General features: G+C 38.9%; 2 protein-coding genes across 2 annotated transcripts in view; both read right to left on the reverse strand.

Moving 5' to 3' along the window:
* Positions 1 to 300, reverse strand: part of LOC106095008 (G-protein coupled receptor Mth2-like) — a gene marked incomplete in the record, with an annotated part of 19,094 nt that extends 18,794 nt beyond the window's left edge. The window contains 1 exon segment of the mRNA XM_059369671.1: positions 1 to 300. Coding sequence (XP_059225654.1) covers positions 1 to 186 — 186 coding nt within the window.
* The window catches only part of LOC106094293 (uncharacterized), an 88,054-nt gene extending 72,261 nt beyond the window's left edge, over positions 1 to 15,793 (reverse strand). Inside the window, exons 1-6 of the mRNA XM_059369036.1 lie at positions 15,111 to 15,793; positions 14,865 to 15,050; positions 14,562 to 14,786; positions 12,119 to 12,263; positions 11,855 to 12,043; positions 11,682 to 11,797 (exon numbers count right to left, since the gene is read on the reverse strand). Coding sequence (XP_059225019.1) covers positions 11,682 to 11,797; positions 11,855 to 12,043; positions 12,119 to 12,263; positions 14,562 to 14,786; positions 14,865 to 15,050; positions 15,111 to 15,786 — 1,537 coding nt within the window. The 5' untranslated portion in view covers positions 15,787 to 15,793. The remainder of the gene's footprint in view (positions 1 to 11,681; positions 11,798 to 11,854; positions 12,044 to 12,118; positions 12,264 to 14,561; positions 14,787 to 14,864; positions 15,051 to 15,110) is intronic.
* Between the last annotated feature and the right edge of the window lie 11,513 nt (positions 15,794 to 27,306).

Genomic DNA, 27,306 nt, shown 5'->3' on the forward strand with positions numbered 1-27,306 from the left:
ATACTGATAAATGGCCACTTGTTCCTTGGGTATGAGAATATCGTGATATAGGTACGATCCATTTTCAAACGAAGTGTAACCGCTCAGATCCACGGTGCTGTTGAAAGTGCACTTTTCGCCCTTTGAAAACGATGCTCCTCCCATTGTCAATAACAGCAACACCAAATAATGTACGTTTGTGTGCATGTCACGCAATTAAAAATATATTTTATTATTAATAATTAAAAAAAAAAAGTTTTCGAAGAGCTGGGTATGTGGCCGATTTCAATGAACCCAGTCACTGAACTAAGCATTAGCAAGACTTGTTTGAAATTACTTTTCTATATCAGCTAACCACAGCACATTGGTACGGGATATTAAAACCAAGTGCATTTTTATACCACAACCGGAGCAAGAGGGTATATTTATTTTGTCATTCTTTTCTTGCCCATTAGCAGGTCAAGTACGAAGATCTTGATATAGCTCCCATATAGACCGATCGGCCGATTTAGGGTCCCAGGCCCATAAAAGCCACATTTATTATCCGATTTTGCAGAAATTTAAGACAGTGAGTAGTGTTAAGCCCTTCGACATCCTTCGTCAATTTGGCTCAGATTGGTCCAGATTTGGATATAGCTGCCATATAGACCGATCCTCCGATTTAGGGACTTAGGCCCATATATGCCACATTTATTATCCGATTTTTCTGAAATTTGGGACAGTGAGTTGTGTCGGACCCTTCGACATCCTTCGTCAATTTGGTCCAGATCGGTCCAGATTTCGATATAGCTGTCATATATACCGATCTCTCGATTAAGGTTTTAGGCCCATAAAAGGCTCATTTGTTGTCCGATGTCGCCGAAATTTGGGACGGCGAGTTAAGTTAAGGACCTTCAGATTCTTCTGCAATATGGCACAAATCGGTCCAGATTTGGATAAAGCTGTCATATATACTGATCTTCCGATTTAGGGTCTTAGGCCCATAAAAGCCACATTTCTTATCCAATTTTGCTGAAATTTGGGGCAGTTAGTTGTGTTAGGCCCTTCGACATTCTTCGTCAATTTGGCCCAGATCGGTCCAGATTTGGATATAGCTGCCATATAGACCGATCTATCGGTTTTAGGTTTTGGGTCCATAAATGCGCATCTATAATCCGATGTCACTGAAATTTGACCCAGTGACTTTTGTTGGGCTTTTCGACACCCGTGTCGTATATGGTTCAGATCGGTTTTTTTAGGTATAGCTACTAAAAAGATCAATTGAACAATAACTTGTAATTATTAGTATTTGGTCCAAATCGGAACATATTTTGATATAACTGCTATGGGACATAAGGTATGCAATTTTCACCAGATTTTGATGAAAGGTGGTTTACATATATACCCGAGGTGGTGGGTATCCAAAGTTCGGCCAGGCCGCGCTTAACGCCTTTTACTTGTTTTGTTTTATCTTAGTTGTTGCTGCCTTTTAGGAAATGTAAAGAAAATATATATATTTATGTCTGTACTTCGATTTGTAAATTCAGTGTTTTAATTTATTTTACTCTTGGGCTTGTGCAATTTTAGGAATAAGCGAGAAAAAGCAATATTAGCTTTAAGTTAGAAAATAATTCAGGGGGTTTGCAATATTTATTCGTAGAATAAAATTATTTTAGGTTTAGGCATATTCAATTAAACAAATTTCACTGTGGGCAATGGGCAATTATAAATAATACAAAAGGGAGATAAATTTGAATGTTATATGTTGATGGGTCTTCTTTGATTTTCGTTCATTTGTATAGAAATGTCTTTGCTGTTGTGGCCAGCGCTTAATGTTGGTTTGTTAGTTCACTGTTGTTTGATTATGTGTCTAGCCGTGGGTCGTATTTGTTTATCTAAAAAACAATCTGTTTTCAATATTTTTCATGTTTATGTTAATCTTAATGTTCCCTTTTGTAATTAATGGTAATTGACTGTTTGTATGTTTTTCCACTTGTTACTAACACTTTTCACTCGGGCACTTGGGGGAGCAGAAACGAAACTGTTTAAGAGGTAGATTGCACGAAACTGAATTTTCCAAGCTACAAAAGACAATTCCAGGTAAACAAATGACAGTCAACAAGTAGAAGCGTGCTAAGTTCGGCCGGGCCGAATCTTATATGTACCCTCCACCATGGATCGCATTTTTCGAGTTCTTTTTCCCGGCATATCTTCTTTGGCAAAAAAGGATATTAGAAAAGATTTGCTCTGATATTAGAGCGATATCAAGATATGGTCCGGTTTGGACCACAAATAAATTATATGTTGAAGACCTGTGCAAAATGTCAGCCAATTCGAATAAGAATTGCGCCCTTTGGGGCTCAAGAAGTAAAATAGAGAGATCGATTTATATGGGAGCTGTATCGGGCTATAGACCGATTCAGACCATAATAAACACGTATGTTGATGGTCATGAGAAAATCCGTCGTACAAAACTTCAGGCAAATCGGATAATAATTGCGACCTCTAAAGTCTCAAGAAGTCAAAATCCCAGATCGGTTTATATGGCAGCTATAGCAGGTTATGAACCGATTTGAACCTTATTTGACACAGTTGTTGAAAGTAAGATTAAAATACGTCATGCAAAATTTCAGCCAAATCGGATAGGATTTGCGCCCTCTAGTAGCTCAAGAAGTCAAGTCCCCAGATCTGTTTATATGACAGCTATATCAGGTTATGAACCGATTTGAACCATACTTTGCACGGTTGTTGGATATCAAAACAAAACACGTCGTGCAAAATTTCAGTCAAATCGAGTAAGAATTGCGCACTCTAGAGGCTCAAGAAATCAAGACCCAAGATCGGTTTATATGGCAGCTATATCAAAACATGGACCGATATGGCCCATTTACAATACTAACCGACCTGCAGTAATAAGAAGTAATTGTGCAAAATTTCAAGCGGCTAGCTTCACTCCTTCGGAAGTTAGCGTGCTTTCTACAGACAGACGGACGGACAGACGACGGACATGGCTAGATCGACATAAAATGTCGCGACGATCAAGAATATATATACTTTATGGGGTCTCAGACGAATATTTCGAGTAGTTACAAACAGAATGACGAAATTAGTATACTCCCCATCTTATGGTGGAGAGTATACAAATAAACCGATCTGAACCATATGCTACACGGATGTCGAAAAGCCTAACATAAGGCACTGTGACAAATGTCAGTGACATCGGATTATAAATGCGCATTTTATGGGGCCAAGACTTTAAACGAGAAAAATGTCGACCAGCTTAACAAAAATCACTGTCCCAAATTTCGGCGAAATCGGATAATAAATGCGCCTTTTATGGGCCCAAAACTGTAAATCGAGAGATCGGTCTATGTTCAAATCTGGACCGATCTAAGCCAAATTGAAGAAGGACGTCGAAGGGCCTAACACAACCCACTGTCTCAAATTTCAGCGACATCGGATAATAATAATTATGGGCCTAAGACCCTAAATCAGAGGATCGGTCTATATGGCAGCTATATCCAATTATGGACCGATCTGGGCCAAATTGACGTAGGATGTCGAAGAGCCGAACACAACTTACTGTCCCAAATTTCAGCGACATCGGGTAATAAATGCGCCTTTTATGGCCCCAAAACCTATAACTGAGAGATTGATCTATATGGCAGCTATATTTAAATCTGGACCGATCTGGGCCACATTGATGAAGGATGTCGAAGGGCCTAACGCAACTCACTGTCCCAAATTTTAGCAAAATCGGATAACAAATGTGGCTTTTATGGGCCTAAGACCCTAAATCGGAGGATCGGTATATATGGCAGCTATATCCAAATCCGGACCGATCTGGGCCACATTGACGAAGAATGTCGAAGAGCCCAACATAACTAACTATCCCAAATTTCAGGAAAATCGTATAATAAATGTGGGTTTTATGGGCCTAAGACCCTATATCGGAGGATCGGTCTCTTTGGCAGCTATATCCAAATCTGGACCGATCTGGGCCAAATTGACGAAGGATGTCGAAGGGCCTAACACAACTCATTGTCTTAAATTTCAGCAAAATCGGATAATAAATGTGGCTTTTATGGGCCTAAGACCACAAATCGGCCGATCGGTCTATATGGGGACTATATCTTGATATAGTCCGATATAGCCCATCTTCGAACTTAACCTGTTTATGGACAAAAAAGAATATACCCCCAGCCTTAGGTGGTGAGTATAAAAATATGAATGAATTAAAATGTACGAAAGATTTGTTCCTATGAAAACAGTGTGCTAAACAAAAAATTAATTCTAAACTTATAATTAGTATTACATTAGTCGCTTGCTCTCTCTCTCTCTCTCTCTCTCTCTGAGTCTCCAAGATGTTAGGTATATTCTGCGAAAATTGAAAATATCACGATTTGCTCACATGCTATTATCAATCTTTTATTATTCCCCCCATCGTGGGGTGGGGGTATACTAATTTCGTCATCCCGCTTGTAACACCTCGAAATATTCGTCTAAGACTCCATTAAATATATATATATTCTTGATCGTCAAGATATATTAAGTCGCTCTGGCCGTGTCCGTCCGCCTGTCTGTCGAAAGCAAGTCAACTTTCGAAGACGTAACGCTAGGTGCTTAGAATTTTGCACATATACTTTTTATTAGTGTAGGTCAGTTGGGATTGCATTAGGGCCATATCGTTCTGTGTTTTGATATAGCTGCCATGTAAATCGATCTTGGATTTTGAGCCTCTAGAGGGCGCAATTATTATTCAATTTGGCTGAAATTTAGCATGAAGTGTTTTCTTTACACTTCCAACAACTGTGCTAAGTATGGTTTAAATCGGTCTATAACTTGAGATAGCTGCCATATAAACCGACCTTGGATATTGATTTTTTGAGCCACTAGAGGGCGCCATTCTCAACAGATTTGACTGAAATTGAACATGAAGTGTTTTGGTATGACCTCCAACAATTGCGCTAAGTATAGTTTAAATCGAAACATAACCTCACATAGCTCCCATATAATCCGATCTTGGATGTTGATTTCTTAAACCGCTAGAGGGCGCAATTATAATCCGATTCATGCGAAACTTTGCATAAAGTGTTTGGTAAATTATTTCAACAGATGTGCTAAGTATGAACCTGATATAGCTGTCATATATACCGATGTTGGATCTTGACTTCTTGGGAAACTATAGGTCGCAATTCTCAACCGATTTGCTTGATATTTTGCATGAAATGTTTTATTATGACTTTCAATAACTGTGCTACGTATGATTCAAATCGGTCTAATACCCGACATAGCTGTCATATATACCGATCTTAGATCTTGACTTCTTAAACCACTAAGAGCCCGACAAATGCTATCTATGGTGGAGGGTGTATAAGATTCGGCCCGACCGAACTTAGTACGCTCTTACTTGTTCTCTGTATTTGTTTTTTGCTAAAGCAAAAAAAAACATATTAACATTATACCGGTTATTCCCCACAAAAAATGTTTTTCATTGGGAATTTCAGAGAATATTAACAAGTAAGAGCGTGCTAAGTTCGGCCGGGCCGAATCTTATATACCCTCCACCATTGATCGCATTTGTCGAGTTCTATGCGCGGTATCTCTTTTTAGGCAAATGTAGAATAATGAATAAGAACTGTTATGCTATTGGAGCTGTATCAAGTTATAGTCCGATTCGGACCATAAATGAATGCTGAACATTGTAGAAGTCATTGTGTAATATTTCAGTTCATTCGGACAATAATTGCGCCTTGCAGGGGCTCAAGAAGCAAAATCGGGAGATAGGTTTATATGGGAGCTGTATCAAGCTATTGATCGATTCAGACCACATAAGACATGTATGTTGAAGGTCATGAGAGAAGCCGTTGTACAAAATTTCCTCCAAATCGGATGAGAATTGCGCCCTCTAGAGGTTCAAGAAGTCAAGATCCCAGATCGGTTTATATGGCAGCTATATCAGGTTGTATACCGATTTATGCCATATTTAGCACAGTTATTGAAAGTTATTACAAAACACCTCATGCAGAATTTCAGCCAAATCGGATGAGAATTTCGCGCTCTATTGGCTCAAGATTAGAGCGCATATTATGAACCGATTTGAATCATACTTAGCACATTTGTTGAAAGTGATACACTTCGTGCAAAATTTCAATAAAATCGGATAAGAATTGCGCCTTCTAGAGGCTCAAGAAGTCAAGACCCAAGATCGGTTTATATGGCAGCTATATCAAAACATGGACCGATTTGGCCCATTTACAATACCAACCGATCTACACTTATAAAAAGTATTTGTGCAAAATTTAAAGCGGCTAGGTTAACTCCATCGAAAGTTAGCGTGCTTTGGACAGACAGACGGGCGGACGGACAGACGGACGGACATGGCTGGTTCGACTCAAAATGTCATGACGATCAAGAACATATATACTTTATGGGGTCTTAGACGAATATTTCGAGGCGTTACAAACAGAATGACGAAATTAGTATACCCCCATCCTATGGTGGAGGGTATAAAAATGGTCACAGAATATCCCAGATTTATGATAACCACCCACACAGCATGGGGGATATATTAACAGGTAAAAACGTGCTAAGTTCGGCCGGACCGAATCTTGGGAACCTACCACCATGGATTCTGCTAATAATGTATACAAAATAAATTTAGTTGAAAGGCATAATTTTATTCTACAAACAAAACTTCTGTCAAACCAGAAAAAATTAAAGCTTCTAGGAATCGAACAAGGATGATCGAAAGAGCGGTTAACATAGGAGCTATATCAGGTTATTGACTGATTTAGACTTTATTTGTCAAAGTTGTTAGAAGTCGTTACAGAACACCCCCTGCAAAATTTCAGCCAGATCGGACAAAAATTGTGACGGCCAATGGCTCAAGAAGTCAAATCGGGAGATCGGTTTATATGGGAGCTATATCAGGTTATAGAACAAATTGCACCGTACTTGGCACAGTTGTTGGAAGGAAGGGCTCAACAAGTCAAAACGGGAGATCGGTTCATATGGGAGCTATATCAGGTTACAGACCGATTTGGACCGTTTTAAGCACAATTGCAAATTTTAGCAAAATCGAACAAAAATTACAGCTTGTAAGGGCTCAAGAAGTCAAATCGGGAGATCGGTTTATATGGCAGCTATGTCTAAATCTTAACCGATAGAGCCCATTAAGTATCTGTGCAAAATTTCATGCGGCTAGCTTCACGCGTTCGACCGCTTCCATGATTTCAACAAACGGACGGACGGACATGGCTAGATCGCCGATCAAGAATATATATATACCTTATGGGGGCTTACACAAATATTTCGAGGTGTTACAAACGGAAAATGACTAGATCAGTATACCCCCATCCTATGGTGTTGGGTGTAAAAATAATTAATTCATAGGAACTTCGTGATGGTGCCACGTTAACTAATGGAACTTAACTATTCTTCATTCGGTGCATATGATGAAGAATTGTGTAATACATTGTTAACTGAACTCACAATAATTGATCGAATAAAATGTTTGATATTTTTCATGTGTGTTAGTAAAAGGGTGATTTCTTAGCTATAATCTTTTTGGCAACACTGATTTAAACAGCTCACGCACGTTTCGTATTATATTTCTCGGTCACACATCTTCAGTTTGGTCTATAATTTAACCATGAGTGGTCTTACAAAAGAACAACGCTTGCAAAGTATTGACTATTATTATCAAAATGCTTGCTCTGTTAAGAAAGTACATCCCGCGCGTTTAATCGACCCTTTAAAGTGGCTATTCGGGATGTTGTGACTTAATTTCGCAACATTGTTGGACATTATTCTTACGCAGAGTGCGAATTGAAGAAAATTTCGCAGCTGTATCGGCCAGTGTTTATGATTACCATCAATTATCGATTCGTCGCGGTTCGCAGCTATTGGGCATGGAAAAGTTTGCGGATTTGGGTGTGAAGCCTTTCAAAATACAGTCGTTGCAAGATTTGAAGCCGAACGACCTACCGCAACGCAGACTTTTTGATGAATGGAGTCTTGGAAAGTTGGCCGAACTTTTTGAACATTGAACATCGGTTAAAATTTTATTTCACGTTCGGGACCGGTCAATTGGCCGCCTAACACCTTTGGACTATTTTTTGTGGGGCTATGTTAAAGCTCATGTCTATACAGACAAGCCCGCTTCAATCGACGCATTGGAAGACAACATTGAAGCATTTGTTCGTGAGATACCAGCCGTAATGTTGGAAAGAGTACGCCAAAATTGCACTAAGAGGATGGACCATTTGAGGCGCAGTCACGGTCAACATTTGCATGAAATAATCTTCAAACATTAAATTATATGGTCAAGATCCAAAATCGGTTTATATAGCAGCTATATCAGGCTATGAACCGATTTTAACCATACTTAGCAGAGTCTTTGGAAGTGATATCAAAAAGCTACGTGCAAAATTTCAGTCAAATTGGACGAGAATTGCGCCCTCTAGAGGCTCAAGGAATCAAGGCCCAAGATCGGTTTATATGGCAGCTATATCAAAACATGGACCGATTTGGCTTTTGACAGACGGACGGACAGACATGACTGGTTCGACTCAAAATGTCACGACGATCAAGAACATATATACTTTATGGGGTCTTAGACGCATATTTCGAGGTATAACTAACAGATTGACGAAATTAATATACCCTCATCCTATGGTGGAGGGTATAATAAATAAAAACCACTCTAAAATTTTTTTTCTGAATACGAAATTTTAACAACTATCTCAATCAAAGAATTTGTGAAAAGGCAACAAAATTTTAATAATTTTTCCTGTCAAGTCTCTTGTAGAACTAACTTTCTTACTTCAATAAATAATGTCTTCGATTCAATGCTAAAATTTGTTGAGAATTTAAGGTTTCACATACAAATTTGGTAGTTGGTTTTTTCTAAGAGTTATTTTTTTCTGTGTATGTTCGGCTAGTGGAACAAAGGTCCATGTTGAAGGAAGTCAGTAAGCATAACAATTCTTATCCATTATACTTTGTTTGCTTAAAATGAAATGCCGCGCAAAGAACTCGACAAATGCGATCTATGGTGCTGGGTATATAAGATTTTGCCAGGCCGAACTTAGCACGCTCTTATTAGTTATACCCACCATCGAAATATACATTTTCGACCCTACAAAGTATATATATTTCGGATCGTCGTAAAATTCTAAGACGATTTAACGATGTCCGTGTGTCTGTCCGTCTGTTGTAATCCCTATAGAGCCTTCAAAAATTGAGATATTGAGCTGAAATTTGGCACAGATACGTTTTTTTAATGTAAGTTCTTGAACGGGCCAATCCGGACCATATTTGGATATAGCTGCTATATAGACCGATCTTCCGATAAGGGGTCTAATGCCTATAAAAACTTTATTTTTCATCCGATTTTGCTAAAATTTGAAACAGTGAATAGTTTGAGGCTACAGACCCAAACATGATTCACATCGGACTATATTTAGATAAAGATACCATATAGACCGATCTCCCGATACTGGGTCTGACGATCATAAAAGCTTTATTTATTACCAGATTTCTCTGAAATTTGCAACAGTGGGTTTTTTAAGCCTCCCGCCATCTGACCTAAATATGGTTTAGATCGCATCTATATTTAGATATAGATGCCATATAGACCGATCTGCCGATAGAGGGTCTAAAGCCCATAAAAGCCTTATTTGTTAACCGATTTCGCGGAAATTTTAAACAGTGGGTTATTTTAAGCCTTCCAACATCTGACCTAAATATGGATTAAATCGGTCAATATTAGAATATAGCTGCCATAAAGACCGATCTCCCGATACAGGATCTGAAGCCCATAAAAGCTTTATTTTTTAACCGATTTTGCTGGAATTTAAAACAGTGGGTTATTTTAAGCCTCCCGCCATCTGACCTAAATATGAATTAAATCGGTCAATATTAAGATATAGCTGCCATATAGACCGATCTTCTGATACAAGGTCTGAAGCCCATAAAAGCTTTATTTTTTAACCGATTTCGCTGAAATTTGGAACAGAGCGCAGTTTTAAGCCTCCCAACATTCGACCCTAAAATGGTAGAGATCGGAGTATATTTAGACACAGCTATCGGATAGACCCGATTTCGTTGAAATTTGCAACAGTTGGTTATTTTCAGCCTCCTGCCATCTGACCTGAATATGGTTCAGATCGGACTATATTTAGATATAGCTGCCATATGAAGCGATCTCCCGACAAAGGGTCTGAAGCCAATAAAAGATTTATTTGTTACCTGATTTCCGTGAAATTTGAAACAGTGAGTAGGTTAGGACCTCCCAACATCCGTCCTAAATATGGTCCAGATCGGACTATATTTAGATATATCTGTCATATAGACCGATCTGCCGATAAGAGGACTGAAGCCTATAAAACCTTTATATGTTATGAGATTTCGCTGAAATTTAAAACAGCGAGTTTTTCTGAACCTCACGATATCCGACCTTAATGTGGTTCAGATCGGTTTATAATTGGATATATCTGCCATAAAGACCAATATTTTGTTCTGCAAAATTTAATAGCGATATATATATTAGACCACTCAATGTCCGTGTGGAATTTGAGTGCTTAAGTTATCCAATTTTCACCGGATTGTGACGAAATGGGGTTAACATATATACCCGAGGTGGTGGGTATCCAAAGTTCGGCCCGGCCGAACTTAATGCCTTTCTATTTGTCTTAATTCATTTTAAGGCAAATGGACGGACGTAATGCAGATGATTGATGGATCAGATGACAGTTTATCCTCGTGTCGTTGCGATTCACAGCTGTTGATCTGTAGTTCGTACCACATCCTACAGATGGCATTGTTTAGTAAGATTTGTCACTTCAACATCACCCTTGTCTGTCGCAGATTTCTCTACCGTCTAAAAGTTCACCCATTCTCACTGTCGGCCTACTAAGATGCAAGATTATGGCCTAACATTTACAATCCAGGGGACATGCATTCAGTCGCAAGGTAATGTTTCAAGACAATGTTCTCAGGCCAAAAGAAGACAGAGATGTTCACCAAAGAAGGGCTGTGCTTGTTGTAAGATTATTTGGTTCAACCTTAAGTGGAAGAGGTCTGACAAGTTTCTGCCGCCATTATGATAGTAGTGTTGAAACCTGTACAAAATTAAGCATGTGGAATGCTGCAAAACAATGTATAGGGAATTCAATAGGTTGTACATTGAGCTTAGCTTTTGATCCAGTTGTCAGTAATCCAGGTCACGGGAAAAAACTTTAAACAAATGCAAACAAAAACAATAAATTTTCATCTTTGTACTTTTATTTTACATTTTTTGTAGTATTGAAAAATATTTAAAGCTGTATGATAGTCTATTTACAACAAAATGGATATTAAAATTATTTGTTCACTATACTCCTTTTACTCATTGACGCAGTCTTTTTTCTAATACTATAGAATAAAAACCCAAAACTCACCAAATGTCTGCAAACATTTATAATCTAATGCAAACCCTCTTTTTTATTTTTAAGTTTTGTTTTCACCGCAAATCTTTAAAGGAGTCGTTTTCGCAGATTTGCATAACAATTGGCAATGGTCATAAATGCTTCAATATAAGAAATTATATGCGAGTATTTTACTAGATCTCCTCAGATTTGATTAAATTTTTTCAAGCAAATCGAAGTTTTATTTGGTTACTGCTGCGTTATGTTATTCCCACCACAAGGGTAAGGGCTTATTCTTAGGCTCTCTTCAAAATCTATCATAGGTGGGAGGGCTATCTTCAATTGTTTTAAATCCAGGAGCATCTGCCAAAGTAATCCCCTCATCCAGAGGATCATAGCAAGGTCCGTTCTCTTGAAAACGTGTTCTTCTAAAAATGTTTCCCATTTGATTACATTTCTTGTTGGAAGGATTTATTTTCTCTTACCTTATTTCAATCACTGGCTTTACTGCAAATATCCAAAAGATCGTGGGGCCCTCCATGGCATCCACAATATCCGATACAAAGTACCAAACATTTTCCCTATTGGGATATAGAACACTTTCAATGTTTGATATTGTTTCGAAGCAGCTTAGTACGACCATAAGAATAAGCAAACGCCCATACTGATCGGCACTATAGGAGGGAATAGGTGGATGAGGAGTTTTACCAGTCTTTTTATATTTCTGCTTATTTTAGTTAAATACGTACCTTTTTTCCAAATCATCCTTCCTTGTGGGTTGATGTTGAAGTATTGTCCTCATCTTACGCAATGTTATAACATAGCAGACAACATTCAGACACAGCAGGCATATGTTTATGGCATAGAAATAGAAGAGCGCCGACCAGTTGTAAGCTAAAAAGTAACAAAAATGAGAACAAGATGACAGATTATAACGAATTTTAGCCAAATTAGTTTAAATATGGTTACTGTAGCAGATTTAGAAGCCAGAAATGGAGATCGATAGACTTATCGGTAAAATTTTTTAATCCGCAAGGCGGTAAGCAAAATCGCATTCTACAACCAATTCTACCAAAAGTTTTCCCGAAAAAACATGGCCCTCATATTAAAGTCGAGCATCTGCTTGTGACAACAAAATCCGTCCAAAAACTAGATAAGCACATGTCATTAGACACTGGCATACCATAAGCAAATCCCTATTGTTTGTAGGAATACCTGATAATGAGTTGAATAACTATTTATTGGTAATAAGGAGATAAAGTTAAAAGGCGTTAAGTTCGGCCGAGCCGAACTTTGGATACCCACCACCTCGGGTATATATGTAAACCACCTTCCATCAAAATCCGCAAACCTTATGTCCCATATCAGTTATATCGAAATATGTTCCGATTTGGTCGAAATACTAATAAGTACAAGTCATTGTTCAATTGTGTATAACAAAATATTGATCTTTTTAGTAGCTCTATCCAAAAATAAACCGATCTGAACCATATACGAGACGGATGTCGAAAGCCTAACATAAGTCACTGTGTCAAATTTCAGTGACATCGGATTATAAATGCGCCTTTTATGGGGCCAAGACTTTAAATAGAGATATCGGTCTACATGGCAGTTATATCCAAATGTGGACCGATTTAGGCCAAGTTGCAGAAAAATGCCGAAGAGCCTAACACAACGCACTCTCCCAAATTTCGTTGAAATCGGACAATAAATGCGAGATTGGTCTATATGGCAGCTATATTCAAATCTGGACCGATGAAGAAGGAGGACGTCGAAGAGCCTAACACAACTCACTGTCCCAAATTTCAGCGACATCGGACAATAAATGCGCCTTTTATGGCCCCAAAACCTAAAAACAAGAGATCGGTCTGTATGGCAGCTATATCCAAATCTGGACCGATCTCTGCCATATTGCAGAAGTATGTCAAGGGGCATAACCTAACTCACTGTCCCAAATTTCGGCGACATAGGAAAATAAATGCCCCTTTTATGGGCCAAAAACCTTAAATCGAGAGATCGGTCTGTGTGGCCACTATAGAAGAATGTCGAAGGGCCTAACACAACTCTCTGACCCAAATTTCAGCAAAATCGGATAAAAAATGTGGCTTTTATGGGCCTAAGACCCTATATCTGAGGATTGGTCTATATGACAGCTATATCCAAATCCGATCTAGGCCAAATTGACGAAGAATGTCGCAGAGCCTAACACAACTCACTGTCCTAAATTTCAGCAAAATCGGATAATAAATGTGGCATTTATGGGCCAGAAACCCTAAATCGGCCGATCGGTCTATATGGGGGCTATATCAAGATATAGTTCGATATAGCCCATCTTCGACTTAACCTGCTTCTGGACAAAATAAGAATCTGTGCAAAATTTCAGCTCAATATCTCTATTTTTAAAGACTGTAGCGTGATTTAAACAGACAGACATATTCTTTACAGGGTCGGAAATGGATATTTCGATGTGTTGCAAACGGAATGACAAAATGAATATACCCCCATCCTTCGGTGATGGGTATAAAAAAGTCGACTCTCGAATTTTAAATTATCAGAACAAAGTCGAAAAATCCACTTTTTAATTAATTTTTAGATCCCTACGCAGTGTGTTTGTGTCCCGTACATGTTAATGCGATGTAGATCATTCAACGGTAGGAACTAAAAGGCATATTGCCTCTCCTTTTACTGTGGCATTACAATGACCGCAAATGTCTAAGTGAGTCTGATTTACAGACTACCACTCAGGTGTATACCCATATTGGCATTGGCTGGATTAAAGAGCAAACTAACCTTGCAAATTTTGGCCATGAACATTCCACTAAGGAACAGGGGCAAACTTTTCACATATCAATGAGTGCAGTCCGATTCAAGTTTTAAGCTCAATGAAAAGGGGCCTCCTTTTTATAGCCGCGTCCGAGCGGCATGCCGCAGTGCGACACCTCTTTCGAGAGAAGTTTTACATGGCATAGTACCTCACAAATGTTGCCAGCATTAGGAGGGGAAAACCACCGTTGAAAATTTTTTCTGATGGTCTCGCCAGGATTCGAACCCAGGCGTTCAGCGTCATAGGCGGACATGCTAACCTCTGCGCTGCGGTGGCCTCCCAAACTAACCTTAGTGTATCTTATATTTGAATGAACCAGTATCTAGGAGTGCCTTTGTTCAGGTAAAACAACTATTTTTTGCACTCACCATCAAACCAACAGGTATCTTCTCCAATTCCAGGTTTCAAGTAGTCCAACAAATTCGAATTCTGAACCAAAACTAAGAGTAGGGTAAGAGCTGCCGGAATTCCCCATCCATAACCCAAATATGTTAGAAAATGATTTTCTCGATTCACAATGCTCTTCATCAAATCGAAGTAGATGACATTCAACCAGAAATATGAGACCACCGAAAAGAAATAACCGCAGAAACCTAAAAAAAGAATGAAAAAAAAAAAAAAAATTGTTACCAAATGCCTTAAAGATGTCTACTAGCTCCTAATGGACATACCCACAAAACTGCACCAAAATCCTGATAATTGGGCATCCGAAATGTACATTGAGGCCAACACAATATTGCCAATGGCCAATGATATTAAAAAGCTAAGCAGGCAGTTCTCTTGCAGATTACATTTCTCAGGTTTCACCAGTATCACAAGAATTGTCAAAATGATGAAAGTGATCGATATGACATCAGCTAAAATGAGAATACAAAATCACTTTATTATCACATCCAAAAATGGCTACTGATACTCACCCACATTATTAAAAAGTCTTGAAACCGAAACCGGTTTGGAAATCGGGCAAACCATAGGGCTCAAAATCCATTCGCCCTCATCTCCACCTTCCACCGTTGGTTCGGGCATCATGCAAAAGTCTCGTTTACTCAACAAACGCAAATTGTAGTAAATCAACAGCGAGCCATTCTCCAAAAGATCCCATTGCTCATGGAGATTCATGTTGGGATCCAAGGGATAGGCATTGTCACAGGGCACGCCCAAAACCATGGTGAACGATTTGGTTATATCCACCTGTCGTCGTGTTCCATTCGCTGAAATCACCTTAATGATGTGATTAAACTTGGGCACCTCATACAAATCGGTGCATTCTCGGGTATTATTCCAAATGGTTTCTTTGGTAGGATGACAACAAAATTTCATACAATTCCTTGCGCCGGGCTTGCAAACACATCCTCGTAAATGAGATTCTCTCGGTATTTGTTCTCCATCATATATTATCTCATAGTCATAGGTGGCCACTTGATCTGGGGGTATTATGACATCTTCGCCATACAAATAGGAACCATTGGCAAAACGTTGAGCGTAGGTCAAATCAACTGTGTCCTCGAAATTACAAAATGGTGTATCCTCTGTGCTGCTAGCACGCATGCAGCATAGCAGCATCAAAGTTTTGAAGATATTTCGCAGGTACATTATGAATCTGTGGAACAAAGAGTTAAAGGACACTTAAAGGCCTTTTTCAAAGTTTTAAGCACATTTGAAATATTTAGATTTGCATTATACACTTTCATATTTCATAACCACCACCAAAGGATGGGGTAGTTCACCATAATATGGTAACTTCCCGAAATATTGAAACATCCACCAAGCGGTTATCAAAATCGAAATCTTCGATCAATACTCAGAAAATTTGTCCTACAAACCAAAGGCCTAAAATCAAAATCGAGCTTCCGGTTTTTACCGACAACTAATTTATCTTTCACGCCATAACGATATGGCTAAAGAATCCTTGGCTATGTTCATCTCTTCGTATCGTTTGTCCGTCTGTCCTTTTTACATCCACCACCATAAGATGGGGGTATACTAACATATTCATGCCGCTGGTAACACCTCGAAATATTCGTCTTTGACCCCATAATGATCGTCACGACATTCTGAGTCGATTTAGCCATGTCCGTCCGTCCGTCCGTCTGTCAAAATTACGATAGCGGTCGAACGCGCTAAGCTAGCCGCTTAAAATTTTGCACACATACTTAATACCGGTTCAGATTTAGATATAGCTCCCATATAAACCGATCTCCCGATTTGACTTCTTGAGCTCCTGGAAGCCGCAATTTTGTCCAATTTGGTGGAAATGGTTCGGCATCAAAAGGCCATATCGAATGAAAGATATATATGAGAGCTATATCTAAATCTAAACCGATTTTGTTGAAAATAGCGTTCGTCCTTGGGCCAAAAAAAGAGACAAAAAATGCAAAATTTCATGACAATCGGAACGTAAATGCTACCTGTAACTTGATCACAAGAATACATGCACATATGATAAATATTGATGTAGGTCGTTGGGGATTGCAAATCGGCTATATCGGTTAAATTTTATACATAATATTTGTGGTGGTTGTGGTTTCCAACAACTTGTGGTTGTGGTTGTGGTTTCCAACAACTGTGTCAAGTACGGTCTAAATCGGTCTTTAACCTGATATAGCTCCCATATAAACCGATCTCCCGATTTGGTTTCTTGAGCCCTTGCTAACCATAATGTTTGTCCGATTCGGCTGAAATTTTGAATGGGGTGCTCCGTTATATTTCCTAACTGTGTCAAGCACCGTCCGAATCAATCTATAACCTGATATAGCTCCCATATAAACCGATCTCCCGATCACCTGATTTGACTTCTTGAGCACTTACATGCTGCAATTTTTGACCAATTCGGCTGAAATTTCGCAGGTTGTGTTCCGTAATGACTTCCAACAACTTTGTCTAGTACTATTCAAATCGGTCTATAACCTGATATAGCTTCCATATAAACCGATCTTCCGATTTTACTTCTTGAGCACTAAAAAGCCGCAATTTTTGTCCGATTTGAAATTTTGCATGTAGTGCTCCATTGTGACTTCCAACAACTGTGTTTAGTACGGACAAAATCGGTCTATAACCTGACATACCCTCCATATTTCAAGTACGGTCAGAATCGGGCTGTAACCTCATATAGCTCCCATATACACCGTTCTTTCGAATTTACTTCTTGAGCAATTACAAGCCGTATTATTTGTCTGATTTGGGCTCATAAAAGGCGCAATTATAGTCCCATGTCGCCGAAATTTGAGACAGTAGGTTAAATTAAGCCGTTCGACATACTACTGCAATTTGGCTCAGATCGATCAAGATTTGCATATAGCTGCCATATAGACCGATCTCTCGATCTAAGCTTTTGGGTCCATAAATGGCGCATTTATTGTCCGATGTCGCCGAAATTTGGGACAGTAAGCTGTGTTAGGCCCATCGACATTTTGCTGCAACTTGGCCCAGATCGGTCCACATTTGGATATAGCTGCCATATAGACCGATCTCTCGATTTAAGACTTTGGACCCATAGAAGGCGCAATCTAAGGTTTTGGGGCCATAAAAGGCGCATTTATTGTCCGATGTCGCCAAAATTTGGGACAGTGATCTGTGTTAGGCCCATCAACATTTTGCTACAACTTGGCCCAGATCAGTCCAAATATGGTTATAGCTGTCATATGGACCGTTATCTCGATTTCAAGTCTTGGCTCCATAAAAGGCGCATTTATTGTCCGATGTCGCCGAAATTCGGGACAGTAAGTTAAGTGAAACCCCTCGACATACTTCTGCAATTTGGCTCACTTCGATCAAGATTTGCATAAAGCTGCCATATAGACCGATTTCTCGATCTAAGCTTTTGGGGCCATAAATGGCGCATTTATTGTCCGATTTCGCCTAAATTTTAGACAGTGAGTTGAGTTAAGCCCCTAGACATCCTTCTTCAATTTGGCCCAGATCGGTTCAGATTTGGATATAGCTGCTATTATAGACCGATCTCTCGATTTAAGGTTTTGGGCCCATAGAAGGCGCAATCTAGGGTTTTGGGGCCATACAAGGCGCATTAATATTCATATGTCTCCGAAATTTGGGACAGTGAGTTGTGTTAGGCTCATCGACATTTTACTGCAACTTAGCCGAGATCGGTACAGATTTGGGTATAGCTGCCATATAGACCGTTACCTGTATTTAAACCCTTGACCCCTTTAAAGGGGCATTTATCATCCGATTTCACTGAAATTCGACACAGTGACTTATGTTAGGCTTTTCGACATCCGTGTCGTATATGGTTCAAGTCGATTTACTATTGATATAGCTACTAAAAAGATCAAATTTTTGTTATATACAATTCAACAATGACTTGTACTTATATGAATTTGGTCCAAATCGGAACACATTTCGATATATTGGGTTGCCCAAAAAGTAATTGCGGATTTTTTAAAAGAAAGTAAATGCATTTTTAATAAAACTTAGAATGAACTTTAATCAAATATACTTTTTTATACTTTTTTCTAAAGCAAGCTAAAAGTAACAGCTGATAACTGACAGAAGAAAGAATGCAATTACAGAGTCACAAGCTGTGAAAAAATTTGTCAACCCCGACTATATGAAAAATCCGCAATTACTTTTTGGGCAAACCAATAGCTGTTGCGGGGCATAAGGTATGCATATTTCACCGGATTTTGACGAAAGGTGGTTTACACACCCGAGGTGGTGGGTATCCCATGTTCGGCCCGGCCGAACTTAAAGCCTTTTTACTTGCTTTTCGATCCTATAGGGTGATTCAGTTATGAATCTGTTTCGAGTAATGTCCAGATTGGACTATGGAAAATTTTATTTTCAAACTAGCTGACCCGGGCCCGCTCCGCTGCGCCTCCTTTTACTTGATATGGAACAAAAGTTTCCTTGGAATATTTATTTTCGACAATTAAAGAGCTTTTAGTGAAATACCATGTTACGAAAATAGTATATCGCTTGACAAACAGTTTAACAATATAAGTGCTTTTATCTGAATCCCACATCCTCCATTCTTAAAATACTTTATTTCAGCCCGATATTCTCATGATATCTGATTTAGAGGTGTTTCCGGGGGAGAGGTGGTCCTCAAGACACATGGCCCCGAAAAAATATCACCATCGTGCTCTTCTCTCTAATACCATTTATTTAAACCCCATATTGCCTTTGGTTTGAGGGGAGTTTACACGATGAGGCGTCTCCGAAACACATGGCCCCAAAATAAGTTATCAGATTCATTTTCTAATCTCAAATACCTTTCATTTGAGCCACATATTGGAATGGTCGAAAAATTTGTTTTCCTTTGGGGGTGTTTTGGGCATCACCCCTTGCCCTACATACATGGTCCGACATTTGGATATTAAATTCGTATTCTACTCCCAAATACCTTTATTTAACCCCCATATTGCGATGGTCAATAAAAAATTGCTGTCTGTGAGATATTTTGGGAAAGGGGCGGACCCCAAGAAAATTGGTCCCGATAGTGGGTATCAATTCTTGCTCTACCCCCCAATATCTTTAATTAAAGCCCCATATTGTCATGGTCGGTAAATATGCCCGATTTAGGGGTGTTTTGGGGAGTGGGGTGGTCCCCCAAATTCAAAGCCCAGAAAATATATCAGCATCGTGCTCTATTCTCATATATCTATATATCATTTATTTAAACCCCATATTGCCATTGCCCTCAAAATTGGATATCAAATTCGTTTTCTAATCTCATTTAAACTCCTTATTGCAAAAGTCTGCAAATATGTCCGGTATTGGTCCTAAAAACAATGAATATTTAGTTCCATTATCTTTAAGACCCAAATTGTCTTGGTGAGCAAATATGTCCTATTTGGGGTTTGTTATGACGGTGGGACGTGCGCTAGACAGTTGTTGATATCAGATACGTGGTCTACTCCCACATACCTTTAATTTGAGCCCCATATGTCCATAGTCGGCAAACATGACCGGCTTGGGAGATGGATGGGAGCCACTCAGTGAGTTGGCCTTAAATATATATCGAATTCGTGTTCTACTTTAAAAACCCACTTATTTGAGCCTCATATTGCTATAGTCAGAAAATACTTACTATATGGGTGGTGTTGTAGGGGTGGGGTGGCCCCATAGAAATTTTTCCCGCATATTGATATCAAATTCGTGCTTTACTCTCAAAGACTTTTCATTTGAGCCCCATATTGCTATGGTCGTAATTTGTCCCCTTTTGGGGGATGTTTTTGGTGAGAGGCGGCCCCCCAAACACTTGGTCCCATATTTGGATAACAGATTCGTATTCCACATTCAAATACCTTTTATTTAAGCTCCATATTCCCATGGTCAGTAAATAAGTCAAGTTTGGGGGGTGTTTTGGGGAAGGGGTGGACCCCCAGAAACGTGGTCCCACATTTGGATATCAAATTCGTATTCTACTTGCAAATACCTTTCATTTGAGTGCCATATTGTCATGGTCGGTAAATATGTCCGATTTAGGGGTGTTTTGGGGTGGTCCCCCTAGCACTTGGTCCGACAATTGGATATCAGATACGACCTTTTAAACCTTCCCTAGACCTCCACGAATAATTCAAGACCAAGATAAGATAAATCCGTTCAGCCATTCTCGAGTTTTAGCGAGACTAACGAACAGCAATTCATTTTTATATATATAGATATATCCCTTTTCGATATTTGTAGTTTCCTCTCAAGCTGGAGTTTCTTAAACGGCCTTGCTTGATTCCTAAGTCACCTTGGTATGAGAATCTGCCGAAGAAAATCAATCAGAACATTAGTCAAAACTGTTAGCAATATGTGTCAAATCAGAGTATAATTCCCAAATAGCGTTTCTATTCGCATTAACACACTTTCATAGCTACAGCTGTGGTTCTTTTTGTATGTGTCATTTTCGAAATGACACAGTCGATACACCGGTAAATGTTATTTGAAATGTAAATATTATGCGAAACACGTTTGGCAAGCGGTGGTAACTTTATTTGGATTTCAGATTATCTTCTAATTTGGTCTGGAGATATCATCACCTTTTGTTATTAGCATGGTATCTTTGTTTCTAAAGGGTGATTTTTTTGAGGTTAGGATTTTCATGCATTAGTATTTGACAGATCACGTGGGATTTCAGACATGGTGTCAAAGAGAAAGATGCTCAGTATGCTTTGACATTTCATCATGAATAGACTTACTAACGAGCAACGCTTGCAAATCATTGAATTTTATTACCAAAATCAGTGTTCGGTTCGAAATGTGTTCAAATTTTGACAAATTTTGTTCAGCGATGAGGCTCATTTCTGGTTGAATGGCTACGTAAATAAGCAAAATTGCCGCATTTGGAGTGAAGAGCAACCAGAAGCCGTTCAAGAACTGCCCATGCATCCCGAAAAATGCACTGTTTGGTGTGATTTGTACGCTGGTGGAATCATTGGACCGTATTTTTTCAAAGATGCTGTTGGACGCAACGTTACGGTGAATGAACACATTTCGAACCGAACACTGATTTTGGTAATAAAATTCAATGATTTGCAAGCGTTGCTCGTTAGTAAGTCTATTCATGATGAAATGTCAAAGCATACTGAGCATCTTTCTCTTTGACACCATGTCTGAAATCCCACGTGATCTGTCAAATACTAATGCATGAAAATCCTAACCTCAAAAAAATCACCCTTTATAATTTTTTCTATTCATATTTTTTTATTCTTTTCAAATCGCAAGCAGTTGTTTGGTATCACACAACGGAAAATCAAAGGCATTTTTGATTCACACTCTAAATCAAAGACAAATTTTGTATGATTACCTCACTGGGCCATGAAAAGAAACAAAAAATAAAAAAAAGAAAAAAACAAGAAACATAAAAACTTGATTTCATATTGGTTTAGGAATGTAAACCTTTTTTTGTATTTGTTTCTTGCATTTATATTCCATTGTTTTGTTATGAAATGTTTAGCATTTGTTTGTTGCTAATGTGACTTAGTCATTTTTGCCTTTTGATCTTTGCTCTATTTGCTAGACAGAGCAACCACTAAACACATTGAAAACTTTTAATTGTTCACTGCAACATATAATTAAAGCAGAAACTTGGAGTCTTTGAGCCGCAGATTATTTTATTTTTTTTGCTTTTTTACATAAAATTCATAGTCTTCATTTTCATTTTATTTTCTAGACTGTTGTCGTTTTTAATGGTCTGCTAGATTTTAGCCCATATCCGTACTTGAAATGAATCGCCCACCAATCTGAAAGCGGCTTTAACTTCAGCTCCCTGGCCAAATCACGTATCTACCGCCGTGCTGAGTGAGTTGAACCGCTTCAACTCAAACTTCAATTAAGACTGAAAGCTATCTCACCTCTCATCTAGGGGTATCTAAGGCGCACACCAATTTGGTTTTGTAATAAAAACTAAGCTTCAAAAGCCAAGGTAATGGGGTTTCTCTCTGTCACACAGTATCGTTGTTTTGTTGTTTTATTTTGTTAGAGCCAGAGATGGTAAAGTCTTCGGTTAGTAATTATATTGGTACGCTTGGGCCAGAAAATATACCTACTCGTACACATTGCCAACACTTATGTTACTAACACGCAGATAAATTATATGGTTGTCCAAAAAGTAATTGCGGATTTTTCATGTAGTCGGCGTTGACAAATTTTTTCACAGCTTGTGACTCTGTAATTGCATTCTTTCTTCTGTCAGTTATCAGATGTTACTGTTTGCTTGCTTTAGAAAAAAAGTGTAAAAAAGTATATTTGATTAAAGTTCATTCTAAGTTTTATTAAAAATGCATTTACTTTCTTTTAAAAAATCCGCAATTACTTTTTGGGCAACCCAATATATAGACAAGTAAAAACGTGCTAAGTTCGGACTGGCCGAATCTTGGGAACCTACCACAATGAGTTCTGCTAAAATATTATACAAAATAAATTTAGTTGAAGGGGATAATTTTATTCTACATACCAAACTTTGTCAAACCAGCAAAAATTAAAGCTTCAAGGAACCGAACAAAGATAATCGAAAGACCGCTTTATATGGGAGCTATATTAGGTTGTAGACCGATTTGGACCGTACTTGGCACAGTTGTTGGAAGTTATAACGGAACACCACATAGAAGATTTAATAGAACACTATGTGTAAAATTGCAGCCAAACCGAACCAAAATTGTGGCTTCCAGGGGCTCAATAAGTCAAATTGGGAAATCGGTTTATATGGGAGCTATATCCAAATCTGAACCGATATGGCACGTTTGCAATGCCGGTCGTTCGGTACATCAATTAGAAGTATACGTTCAAAATTTCAAGGGGCTAGCTTCGCGCGTTCGTCCACTATCGTGATTTCGACAGACGGACGGACATGGCTAGATGGAATCAAAATATCGAGACGATCCAGAATATATATACTTCATGGGGTCGCAGATCAATATTTCAAGGTGTTACAAACGGAATAACTAGATTAGTATACCCCCATCCTATGGTGGTAGGTTTCACAAGTAAAACCTTGGTCTTGGGAACCCGACACAATGGATACTGCTAAAAATTTATGCAAAATAGGTTTAGCTGAAGGGCATAATATTTTTATACCCACCACCATAGGATAGGGGTATACTAACCTAGTCATTTCGTTTCTAACACCTCTGGAAGCCGTAATTTTTGTCCGCTTTGGGTAAAAATTTGTATGTGGTATTTCGTTATGACCTTCAACAACTGTGCCAAGTACGGTCAAATTCGACCTATAACCTAAAGTAGCTCCCATATAAACTCATCTCCCGATTTAAATTCTTGAGCCACTGAAAGCCAAGAATTTCGTCCGATTGGGCTAAAGATTTGCAGGCGGTGTTCCCTTATGACTTCCAACAACTGTGTCAACTACGGTCCAAATCGGTCTATACTCTGATATAGCTCCCATATAAACCGATCTCCCGATTTGATTTCCTAAGCTCCTGGATGCCACAAATTTCGTCCCATTAGGTTGAAATTTTGCATGCTTTGTTCCCTTATGACTTCCAACAACTGTGCCAAGTACGGTTTAAATCGGTCTTTAACCTGATATAGTTCCCATATAAACCGATCTTCCAATTTGACTTCTTGAGCCCATGGAAGCCGAATTTTTGTTCGATTTGGCTGAAATTTTGATATGGCCCCTTTGCAATCCCCTACGACCTACATCAATAAGTATTTGTGCAAAATTTCCGGTAGTTTCACTCCGTCGACTCAGAATATCAAGACGCTTAGGGATAGTTTATATGGTCACAGATCATATAAACTTTATAACCTCCTATACATAAGAGATAGTTCTGCAGATGCGTGCAACATTTCAGCATAATCGGGTACTAATTTCGCCTTCAAGAGCCTCAAGAAGTCTAATATTAAGATCGGTTTTTATGACAGTTATATCACGTTAGGCCACCGTATCGCAGAGGTTAGCATGTCCGCCCACGATGCTGAAGGCATAGGTTCGAATCATGGCGTGAACATCAGAAAACATTTTCAACGGTAGTAATGTTCTCCTAATGCTGGCGACATTTGCGAGGTACTAGCCATGTTAAAACTTCCCCATAGAGGTGTCGTAATGCGGCACGTTGTTGGGAATTGGCTGTAAAAAGGAGGCCCTTTATCATTGAATTGAATCGGACTGCACTCATTGATATGTGAGAAGTTTGCCACTGTTCCTTGGTGGAATGTTCATGGACAAATTTGCATTTGTATATGTTACCTTAGGTTACCTTACGCACCATAGCAGCAATATCGAAATATTTTCCGATTTGGACCAAATACTAATAAGTACATGTCATTGTTCAACTGTGTATAACAAAATATTGAACTTTTTAGTAGCTATTTCTAAAAATAAACCCACCCATATATGACACGGATGTTGAACTGCCTAACACAACTCACTGTCCCAAATTTCGGCGACATCGAACAATAAATGCGCCGTTTATGGCCCCAAAACCTTAAATCGAGAGATCTGTCTATATGGCAGCTATATGCATATCTTGATCGATTTAGGCCAAATTGCAGATATATGTCGAAGGCTCTAACACGGCTCACTGTCCCAAATTTCGGCGACATCTGACAATAAATGCGCCTTTTATAGGTCTAAAACCTTAAATCGAGATATTGGTCTATATGGCAGCTATATTAAAATCTGGATCTTTTAAAAATTTCAGCGAAATCGGGTAATAAATAGAGCTTTTGTTCTAGACCCTTTATCGGCAGATCGGTCTATATTGCAACTATATCTAAATATAGTCCGATCTGAACCACATTTGGGTCCTATGTTAGGAGGCGTAAAACTACTCAATGTTTCAAATCGCAGCGAAATCGGGTAATAAATAAAACTTTAATGGGCTTCAGACCCTTTATCGACAATTCGGTTTATATGACAGATATATCTCAATATAGTCCGATCTGAAGCATATTTGGGTCCTTTGGTAGGAGGCGCAAAACTTATCACTGTTTCAAATTTCAGCGAAATCGGTTAAAAAACAAAGCTTTTATGGGCTTTAGACCCTTTATCAGGAGATCAGTCAATATGGCAGCTATACCTAAATATAGTGCGATCTGAACCATATTTGGGTCCTATAGTAGGAGGCGTTAAGTTACTCAATGTTTCAATTTTCATCGAAATCGGTTAAAAAATAAAGCTTTTATGGGCTTTAGACCCTTTGGAGATCAGTCTATATGGCAGCTATACCTAAATAAAGTCCGATTAGATCCATATTTAGGTCAGGTATCAGAATGCTAAAGATTACTCCCCCTTTCAAATTTCAGCTAAATCGGGTAATATTTAAACTTTTATGGGCTTCAGACCCTTTATCGGCGGATCGCTATATATGACAGCTAAATATAAATATAGTCCGCTATGGACCATATTTGGATCAGATGTCGGGAGGTTAATATCGGCCTATATTTTGATATACCTGTCACATAGATTGATCTCTCAATTTAAGGTCTTGGGCGCCTAACAGACGTATTGTAAATCTCCCCGACATCCGTGTTTAATACGGCCCAGATTGATCTCCCGATTTAAGATTTTAGGCCTATAAAAGGTGAATCCATTAACCGATTTCGCTGAAATTTAGCACAATGAGTTCTGTTAGGCCCTTCGAAATTCGTCCCAAGTATGCTCAATATCGGGCTATTTATGGATATAGCTGCCGTATATACCAGTCTATAGAGGCCGCCGTAGCGCTGGGGTTAGCATGACCGCCTATGACGCTGAACGACTGCGGACCATCTCAAAAAATATTCAGCGGTGGTTTTCCCATTTGTGAGGTACTAAGCTATGTTAAAGCTCTTTGCCAAAGACGTGTCGCACTGCGGTGCGCCATTCGGACTCGGCTATAAAAGGAGGTCAAACTTGTATCGGTTTGAACTCATTGATGTATAAAAAGTTTGCCCCTATTCCTTAGTGGAATATTCATGGGCAAAATTTGCAATATAACGATCTCCCGATTTAAGTTCTTGGATCACGTTCATTGCTCGAATTCCGTTGATATTTTACACAGTGTGCTTTGTCAATATAGTTCAGATAGATCTATATTTAGATATAGTTGTCATATACATATAGCGATATCCCGATTTAAAATATAAGGTCCATAAAAGCTGCACTTTTTAACCGGATGAATTTGGTACAATGAGTTGTTTCAGACCCTTACATAGCCTGAATATGGTGGAGATCGGACCATATTAAGATGTAGCGGCTATGGGTTCAAAATATCCGAGGTGGTGGGTATTCAAAGTTCGGTCCGGCCGAATTCAATACCTATTGGTACCCACTGCCATAAGAAGGGGGTGATCTAATCTAGTCGTTCCATTTGTAACACCTCGAAATATTCGTCTGAACCCCATAAGGTATATTTATTCCTGATCCTCTCGACGTTCTGAGTCGATCTAGACATGTCTGTGCGTCCGTCCATCTGTCGAGATCATGAACGCGTAAAGCTAGCCGCTTGACATTTTGCACATATTCTTAATATTTATGTAGGTCGTTGGGGATTTCAAATGGGACATATCGGTTCAGATTAAGGTATTGCTCCCATCAGGGACGTAGCCAGGTGGGCAAATCTGGTCCGAGCGCAATTCTAATCCGATTTAACTAAAATTTTGTATGAGGTGTTTTGTTGTGACTTCCAACAATTGTGCTAAGTACGGTTTAAAACGGTCCAT

This window comes from Stomoxys calcitrans, chromosome 1, assembly GCF_963082655.1.
Source record: "Stomoxys calcitrans chromosome 1, idStoCalc2.1, whole genome shotgun sequence".
Lineage (NCBI taxonomy): Eukaryota > Metazoa > Arthropoda > Insecta > Diptera > Muscidae > Stomoxys > Stomoxys calcitrans.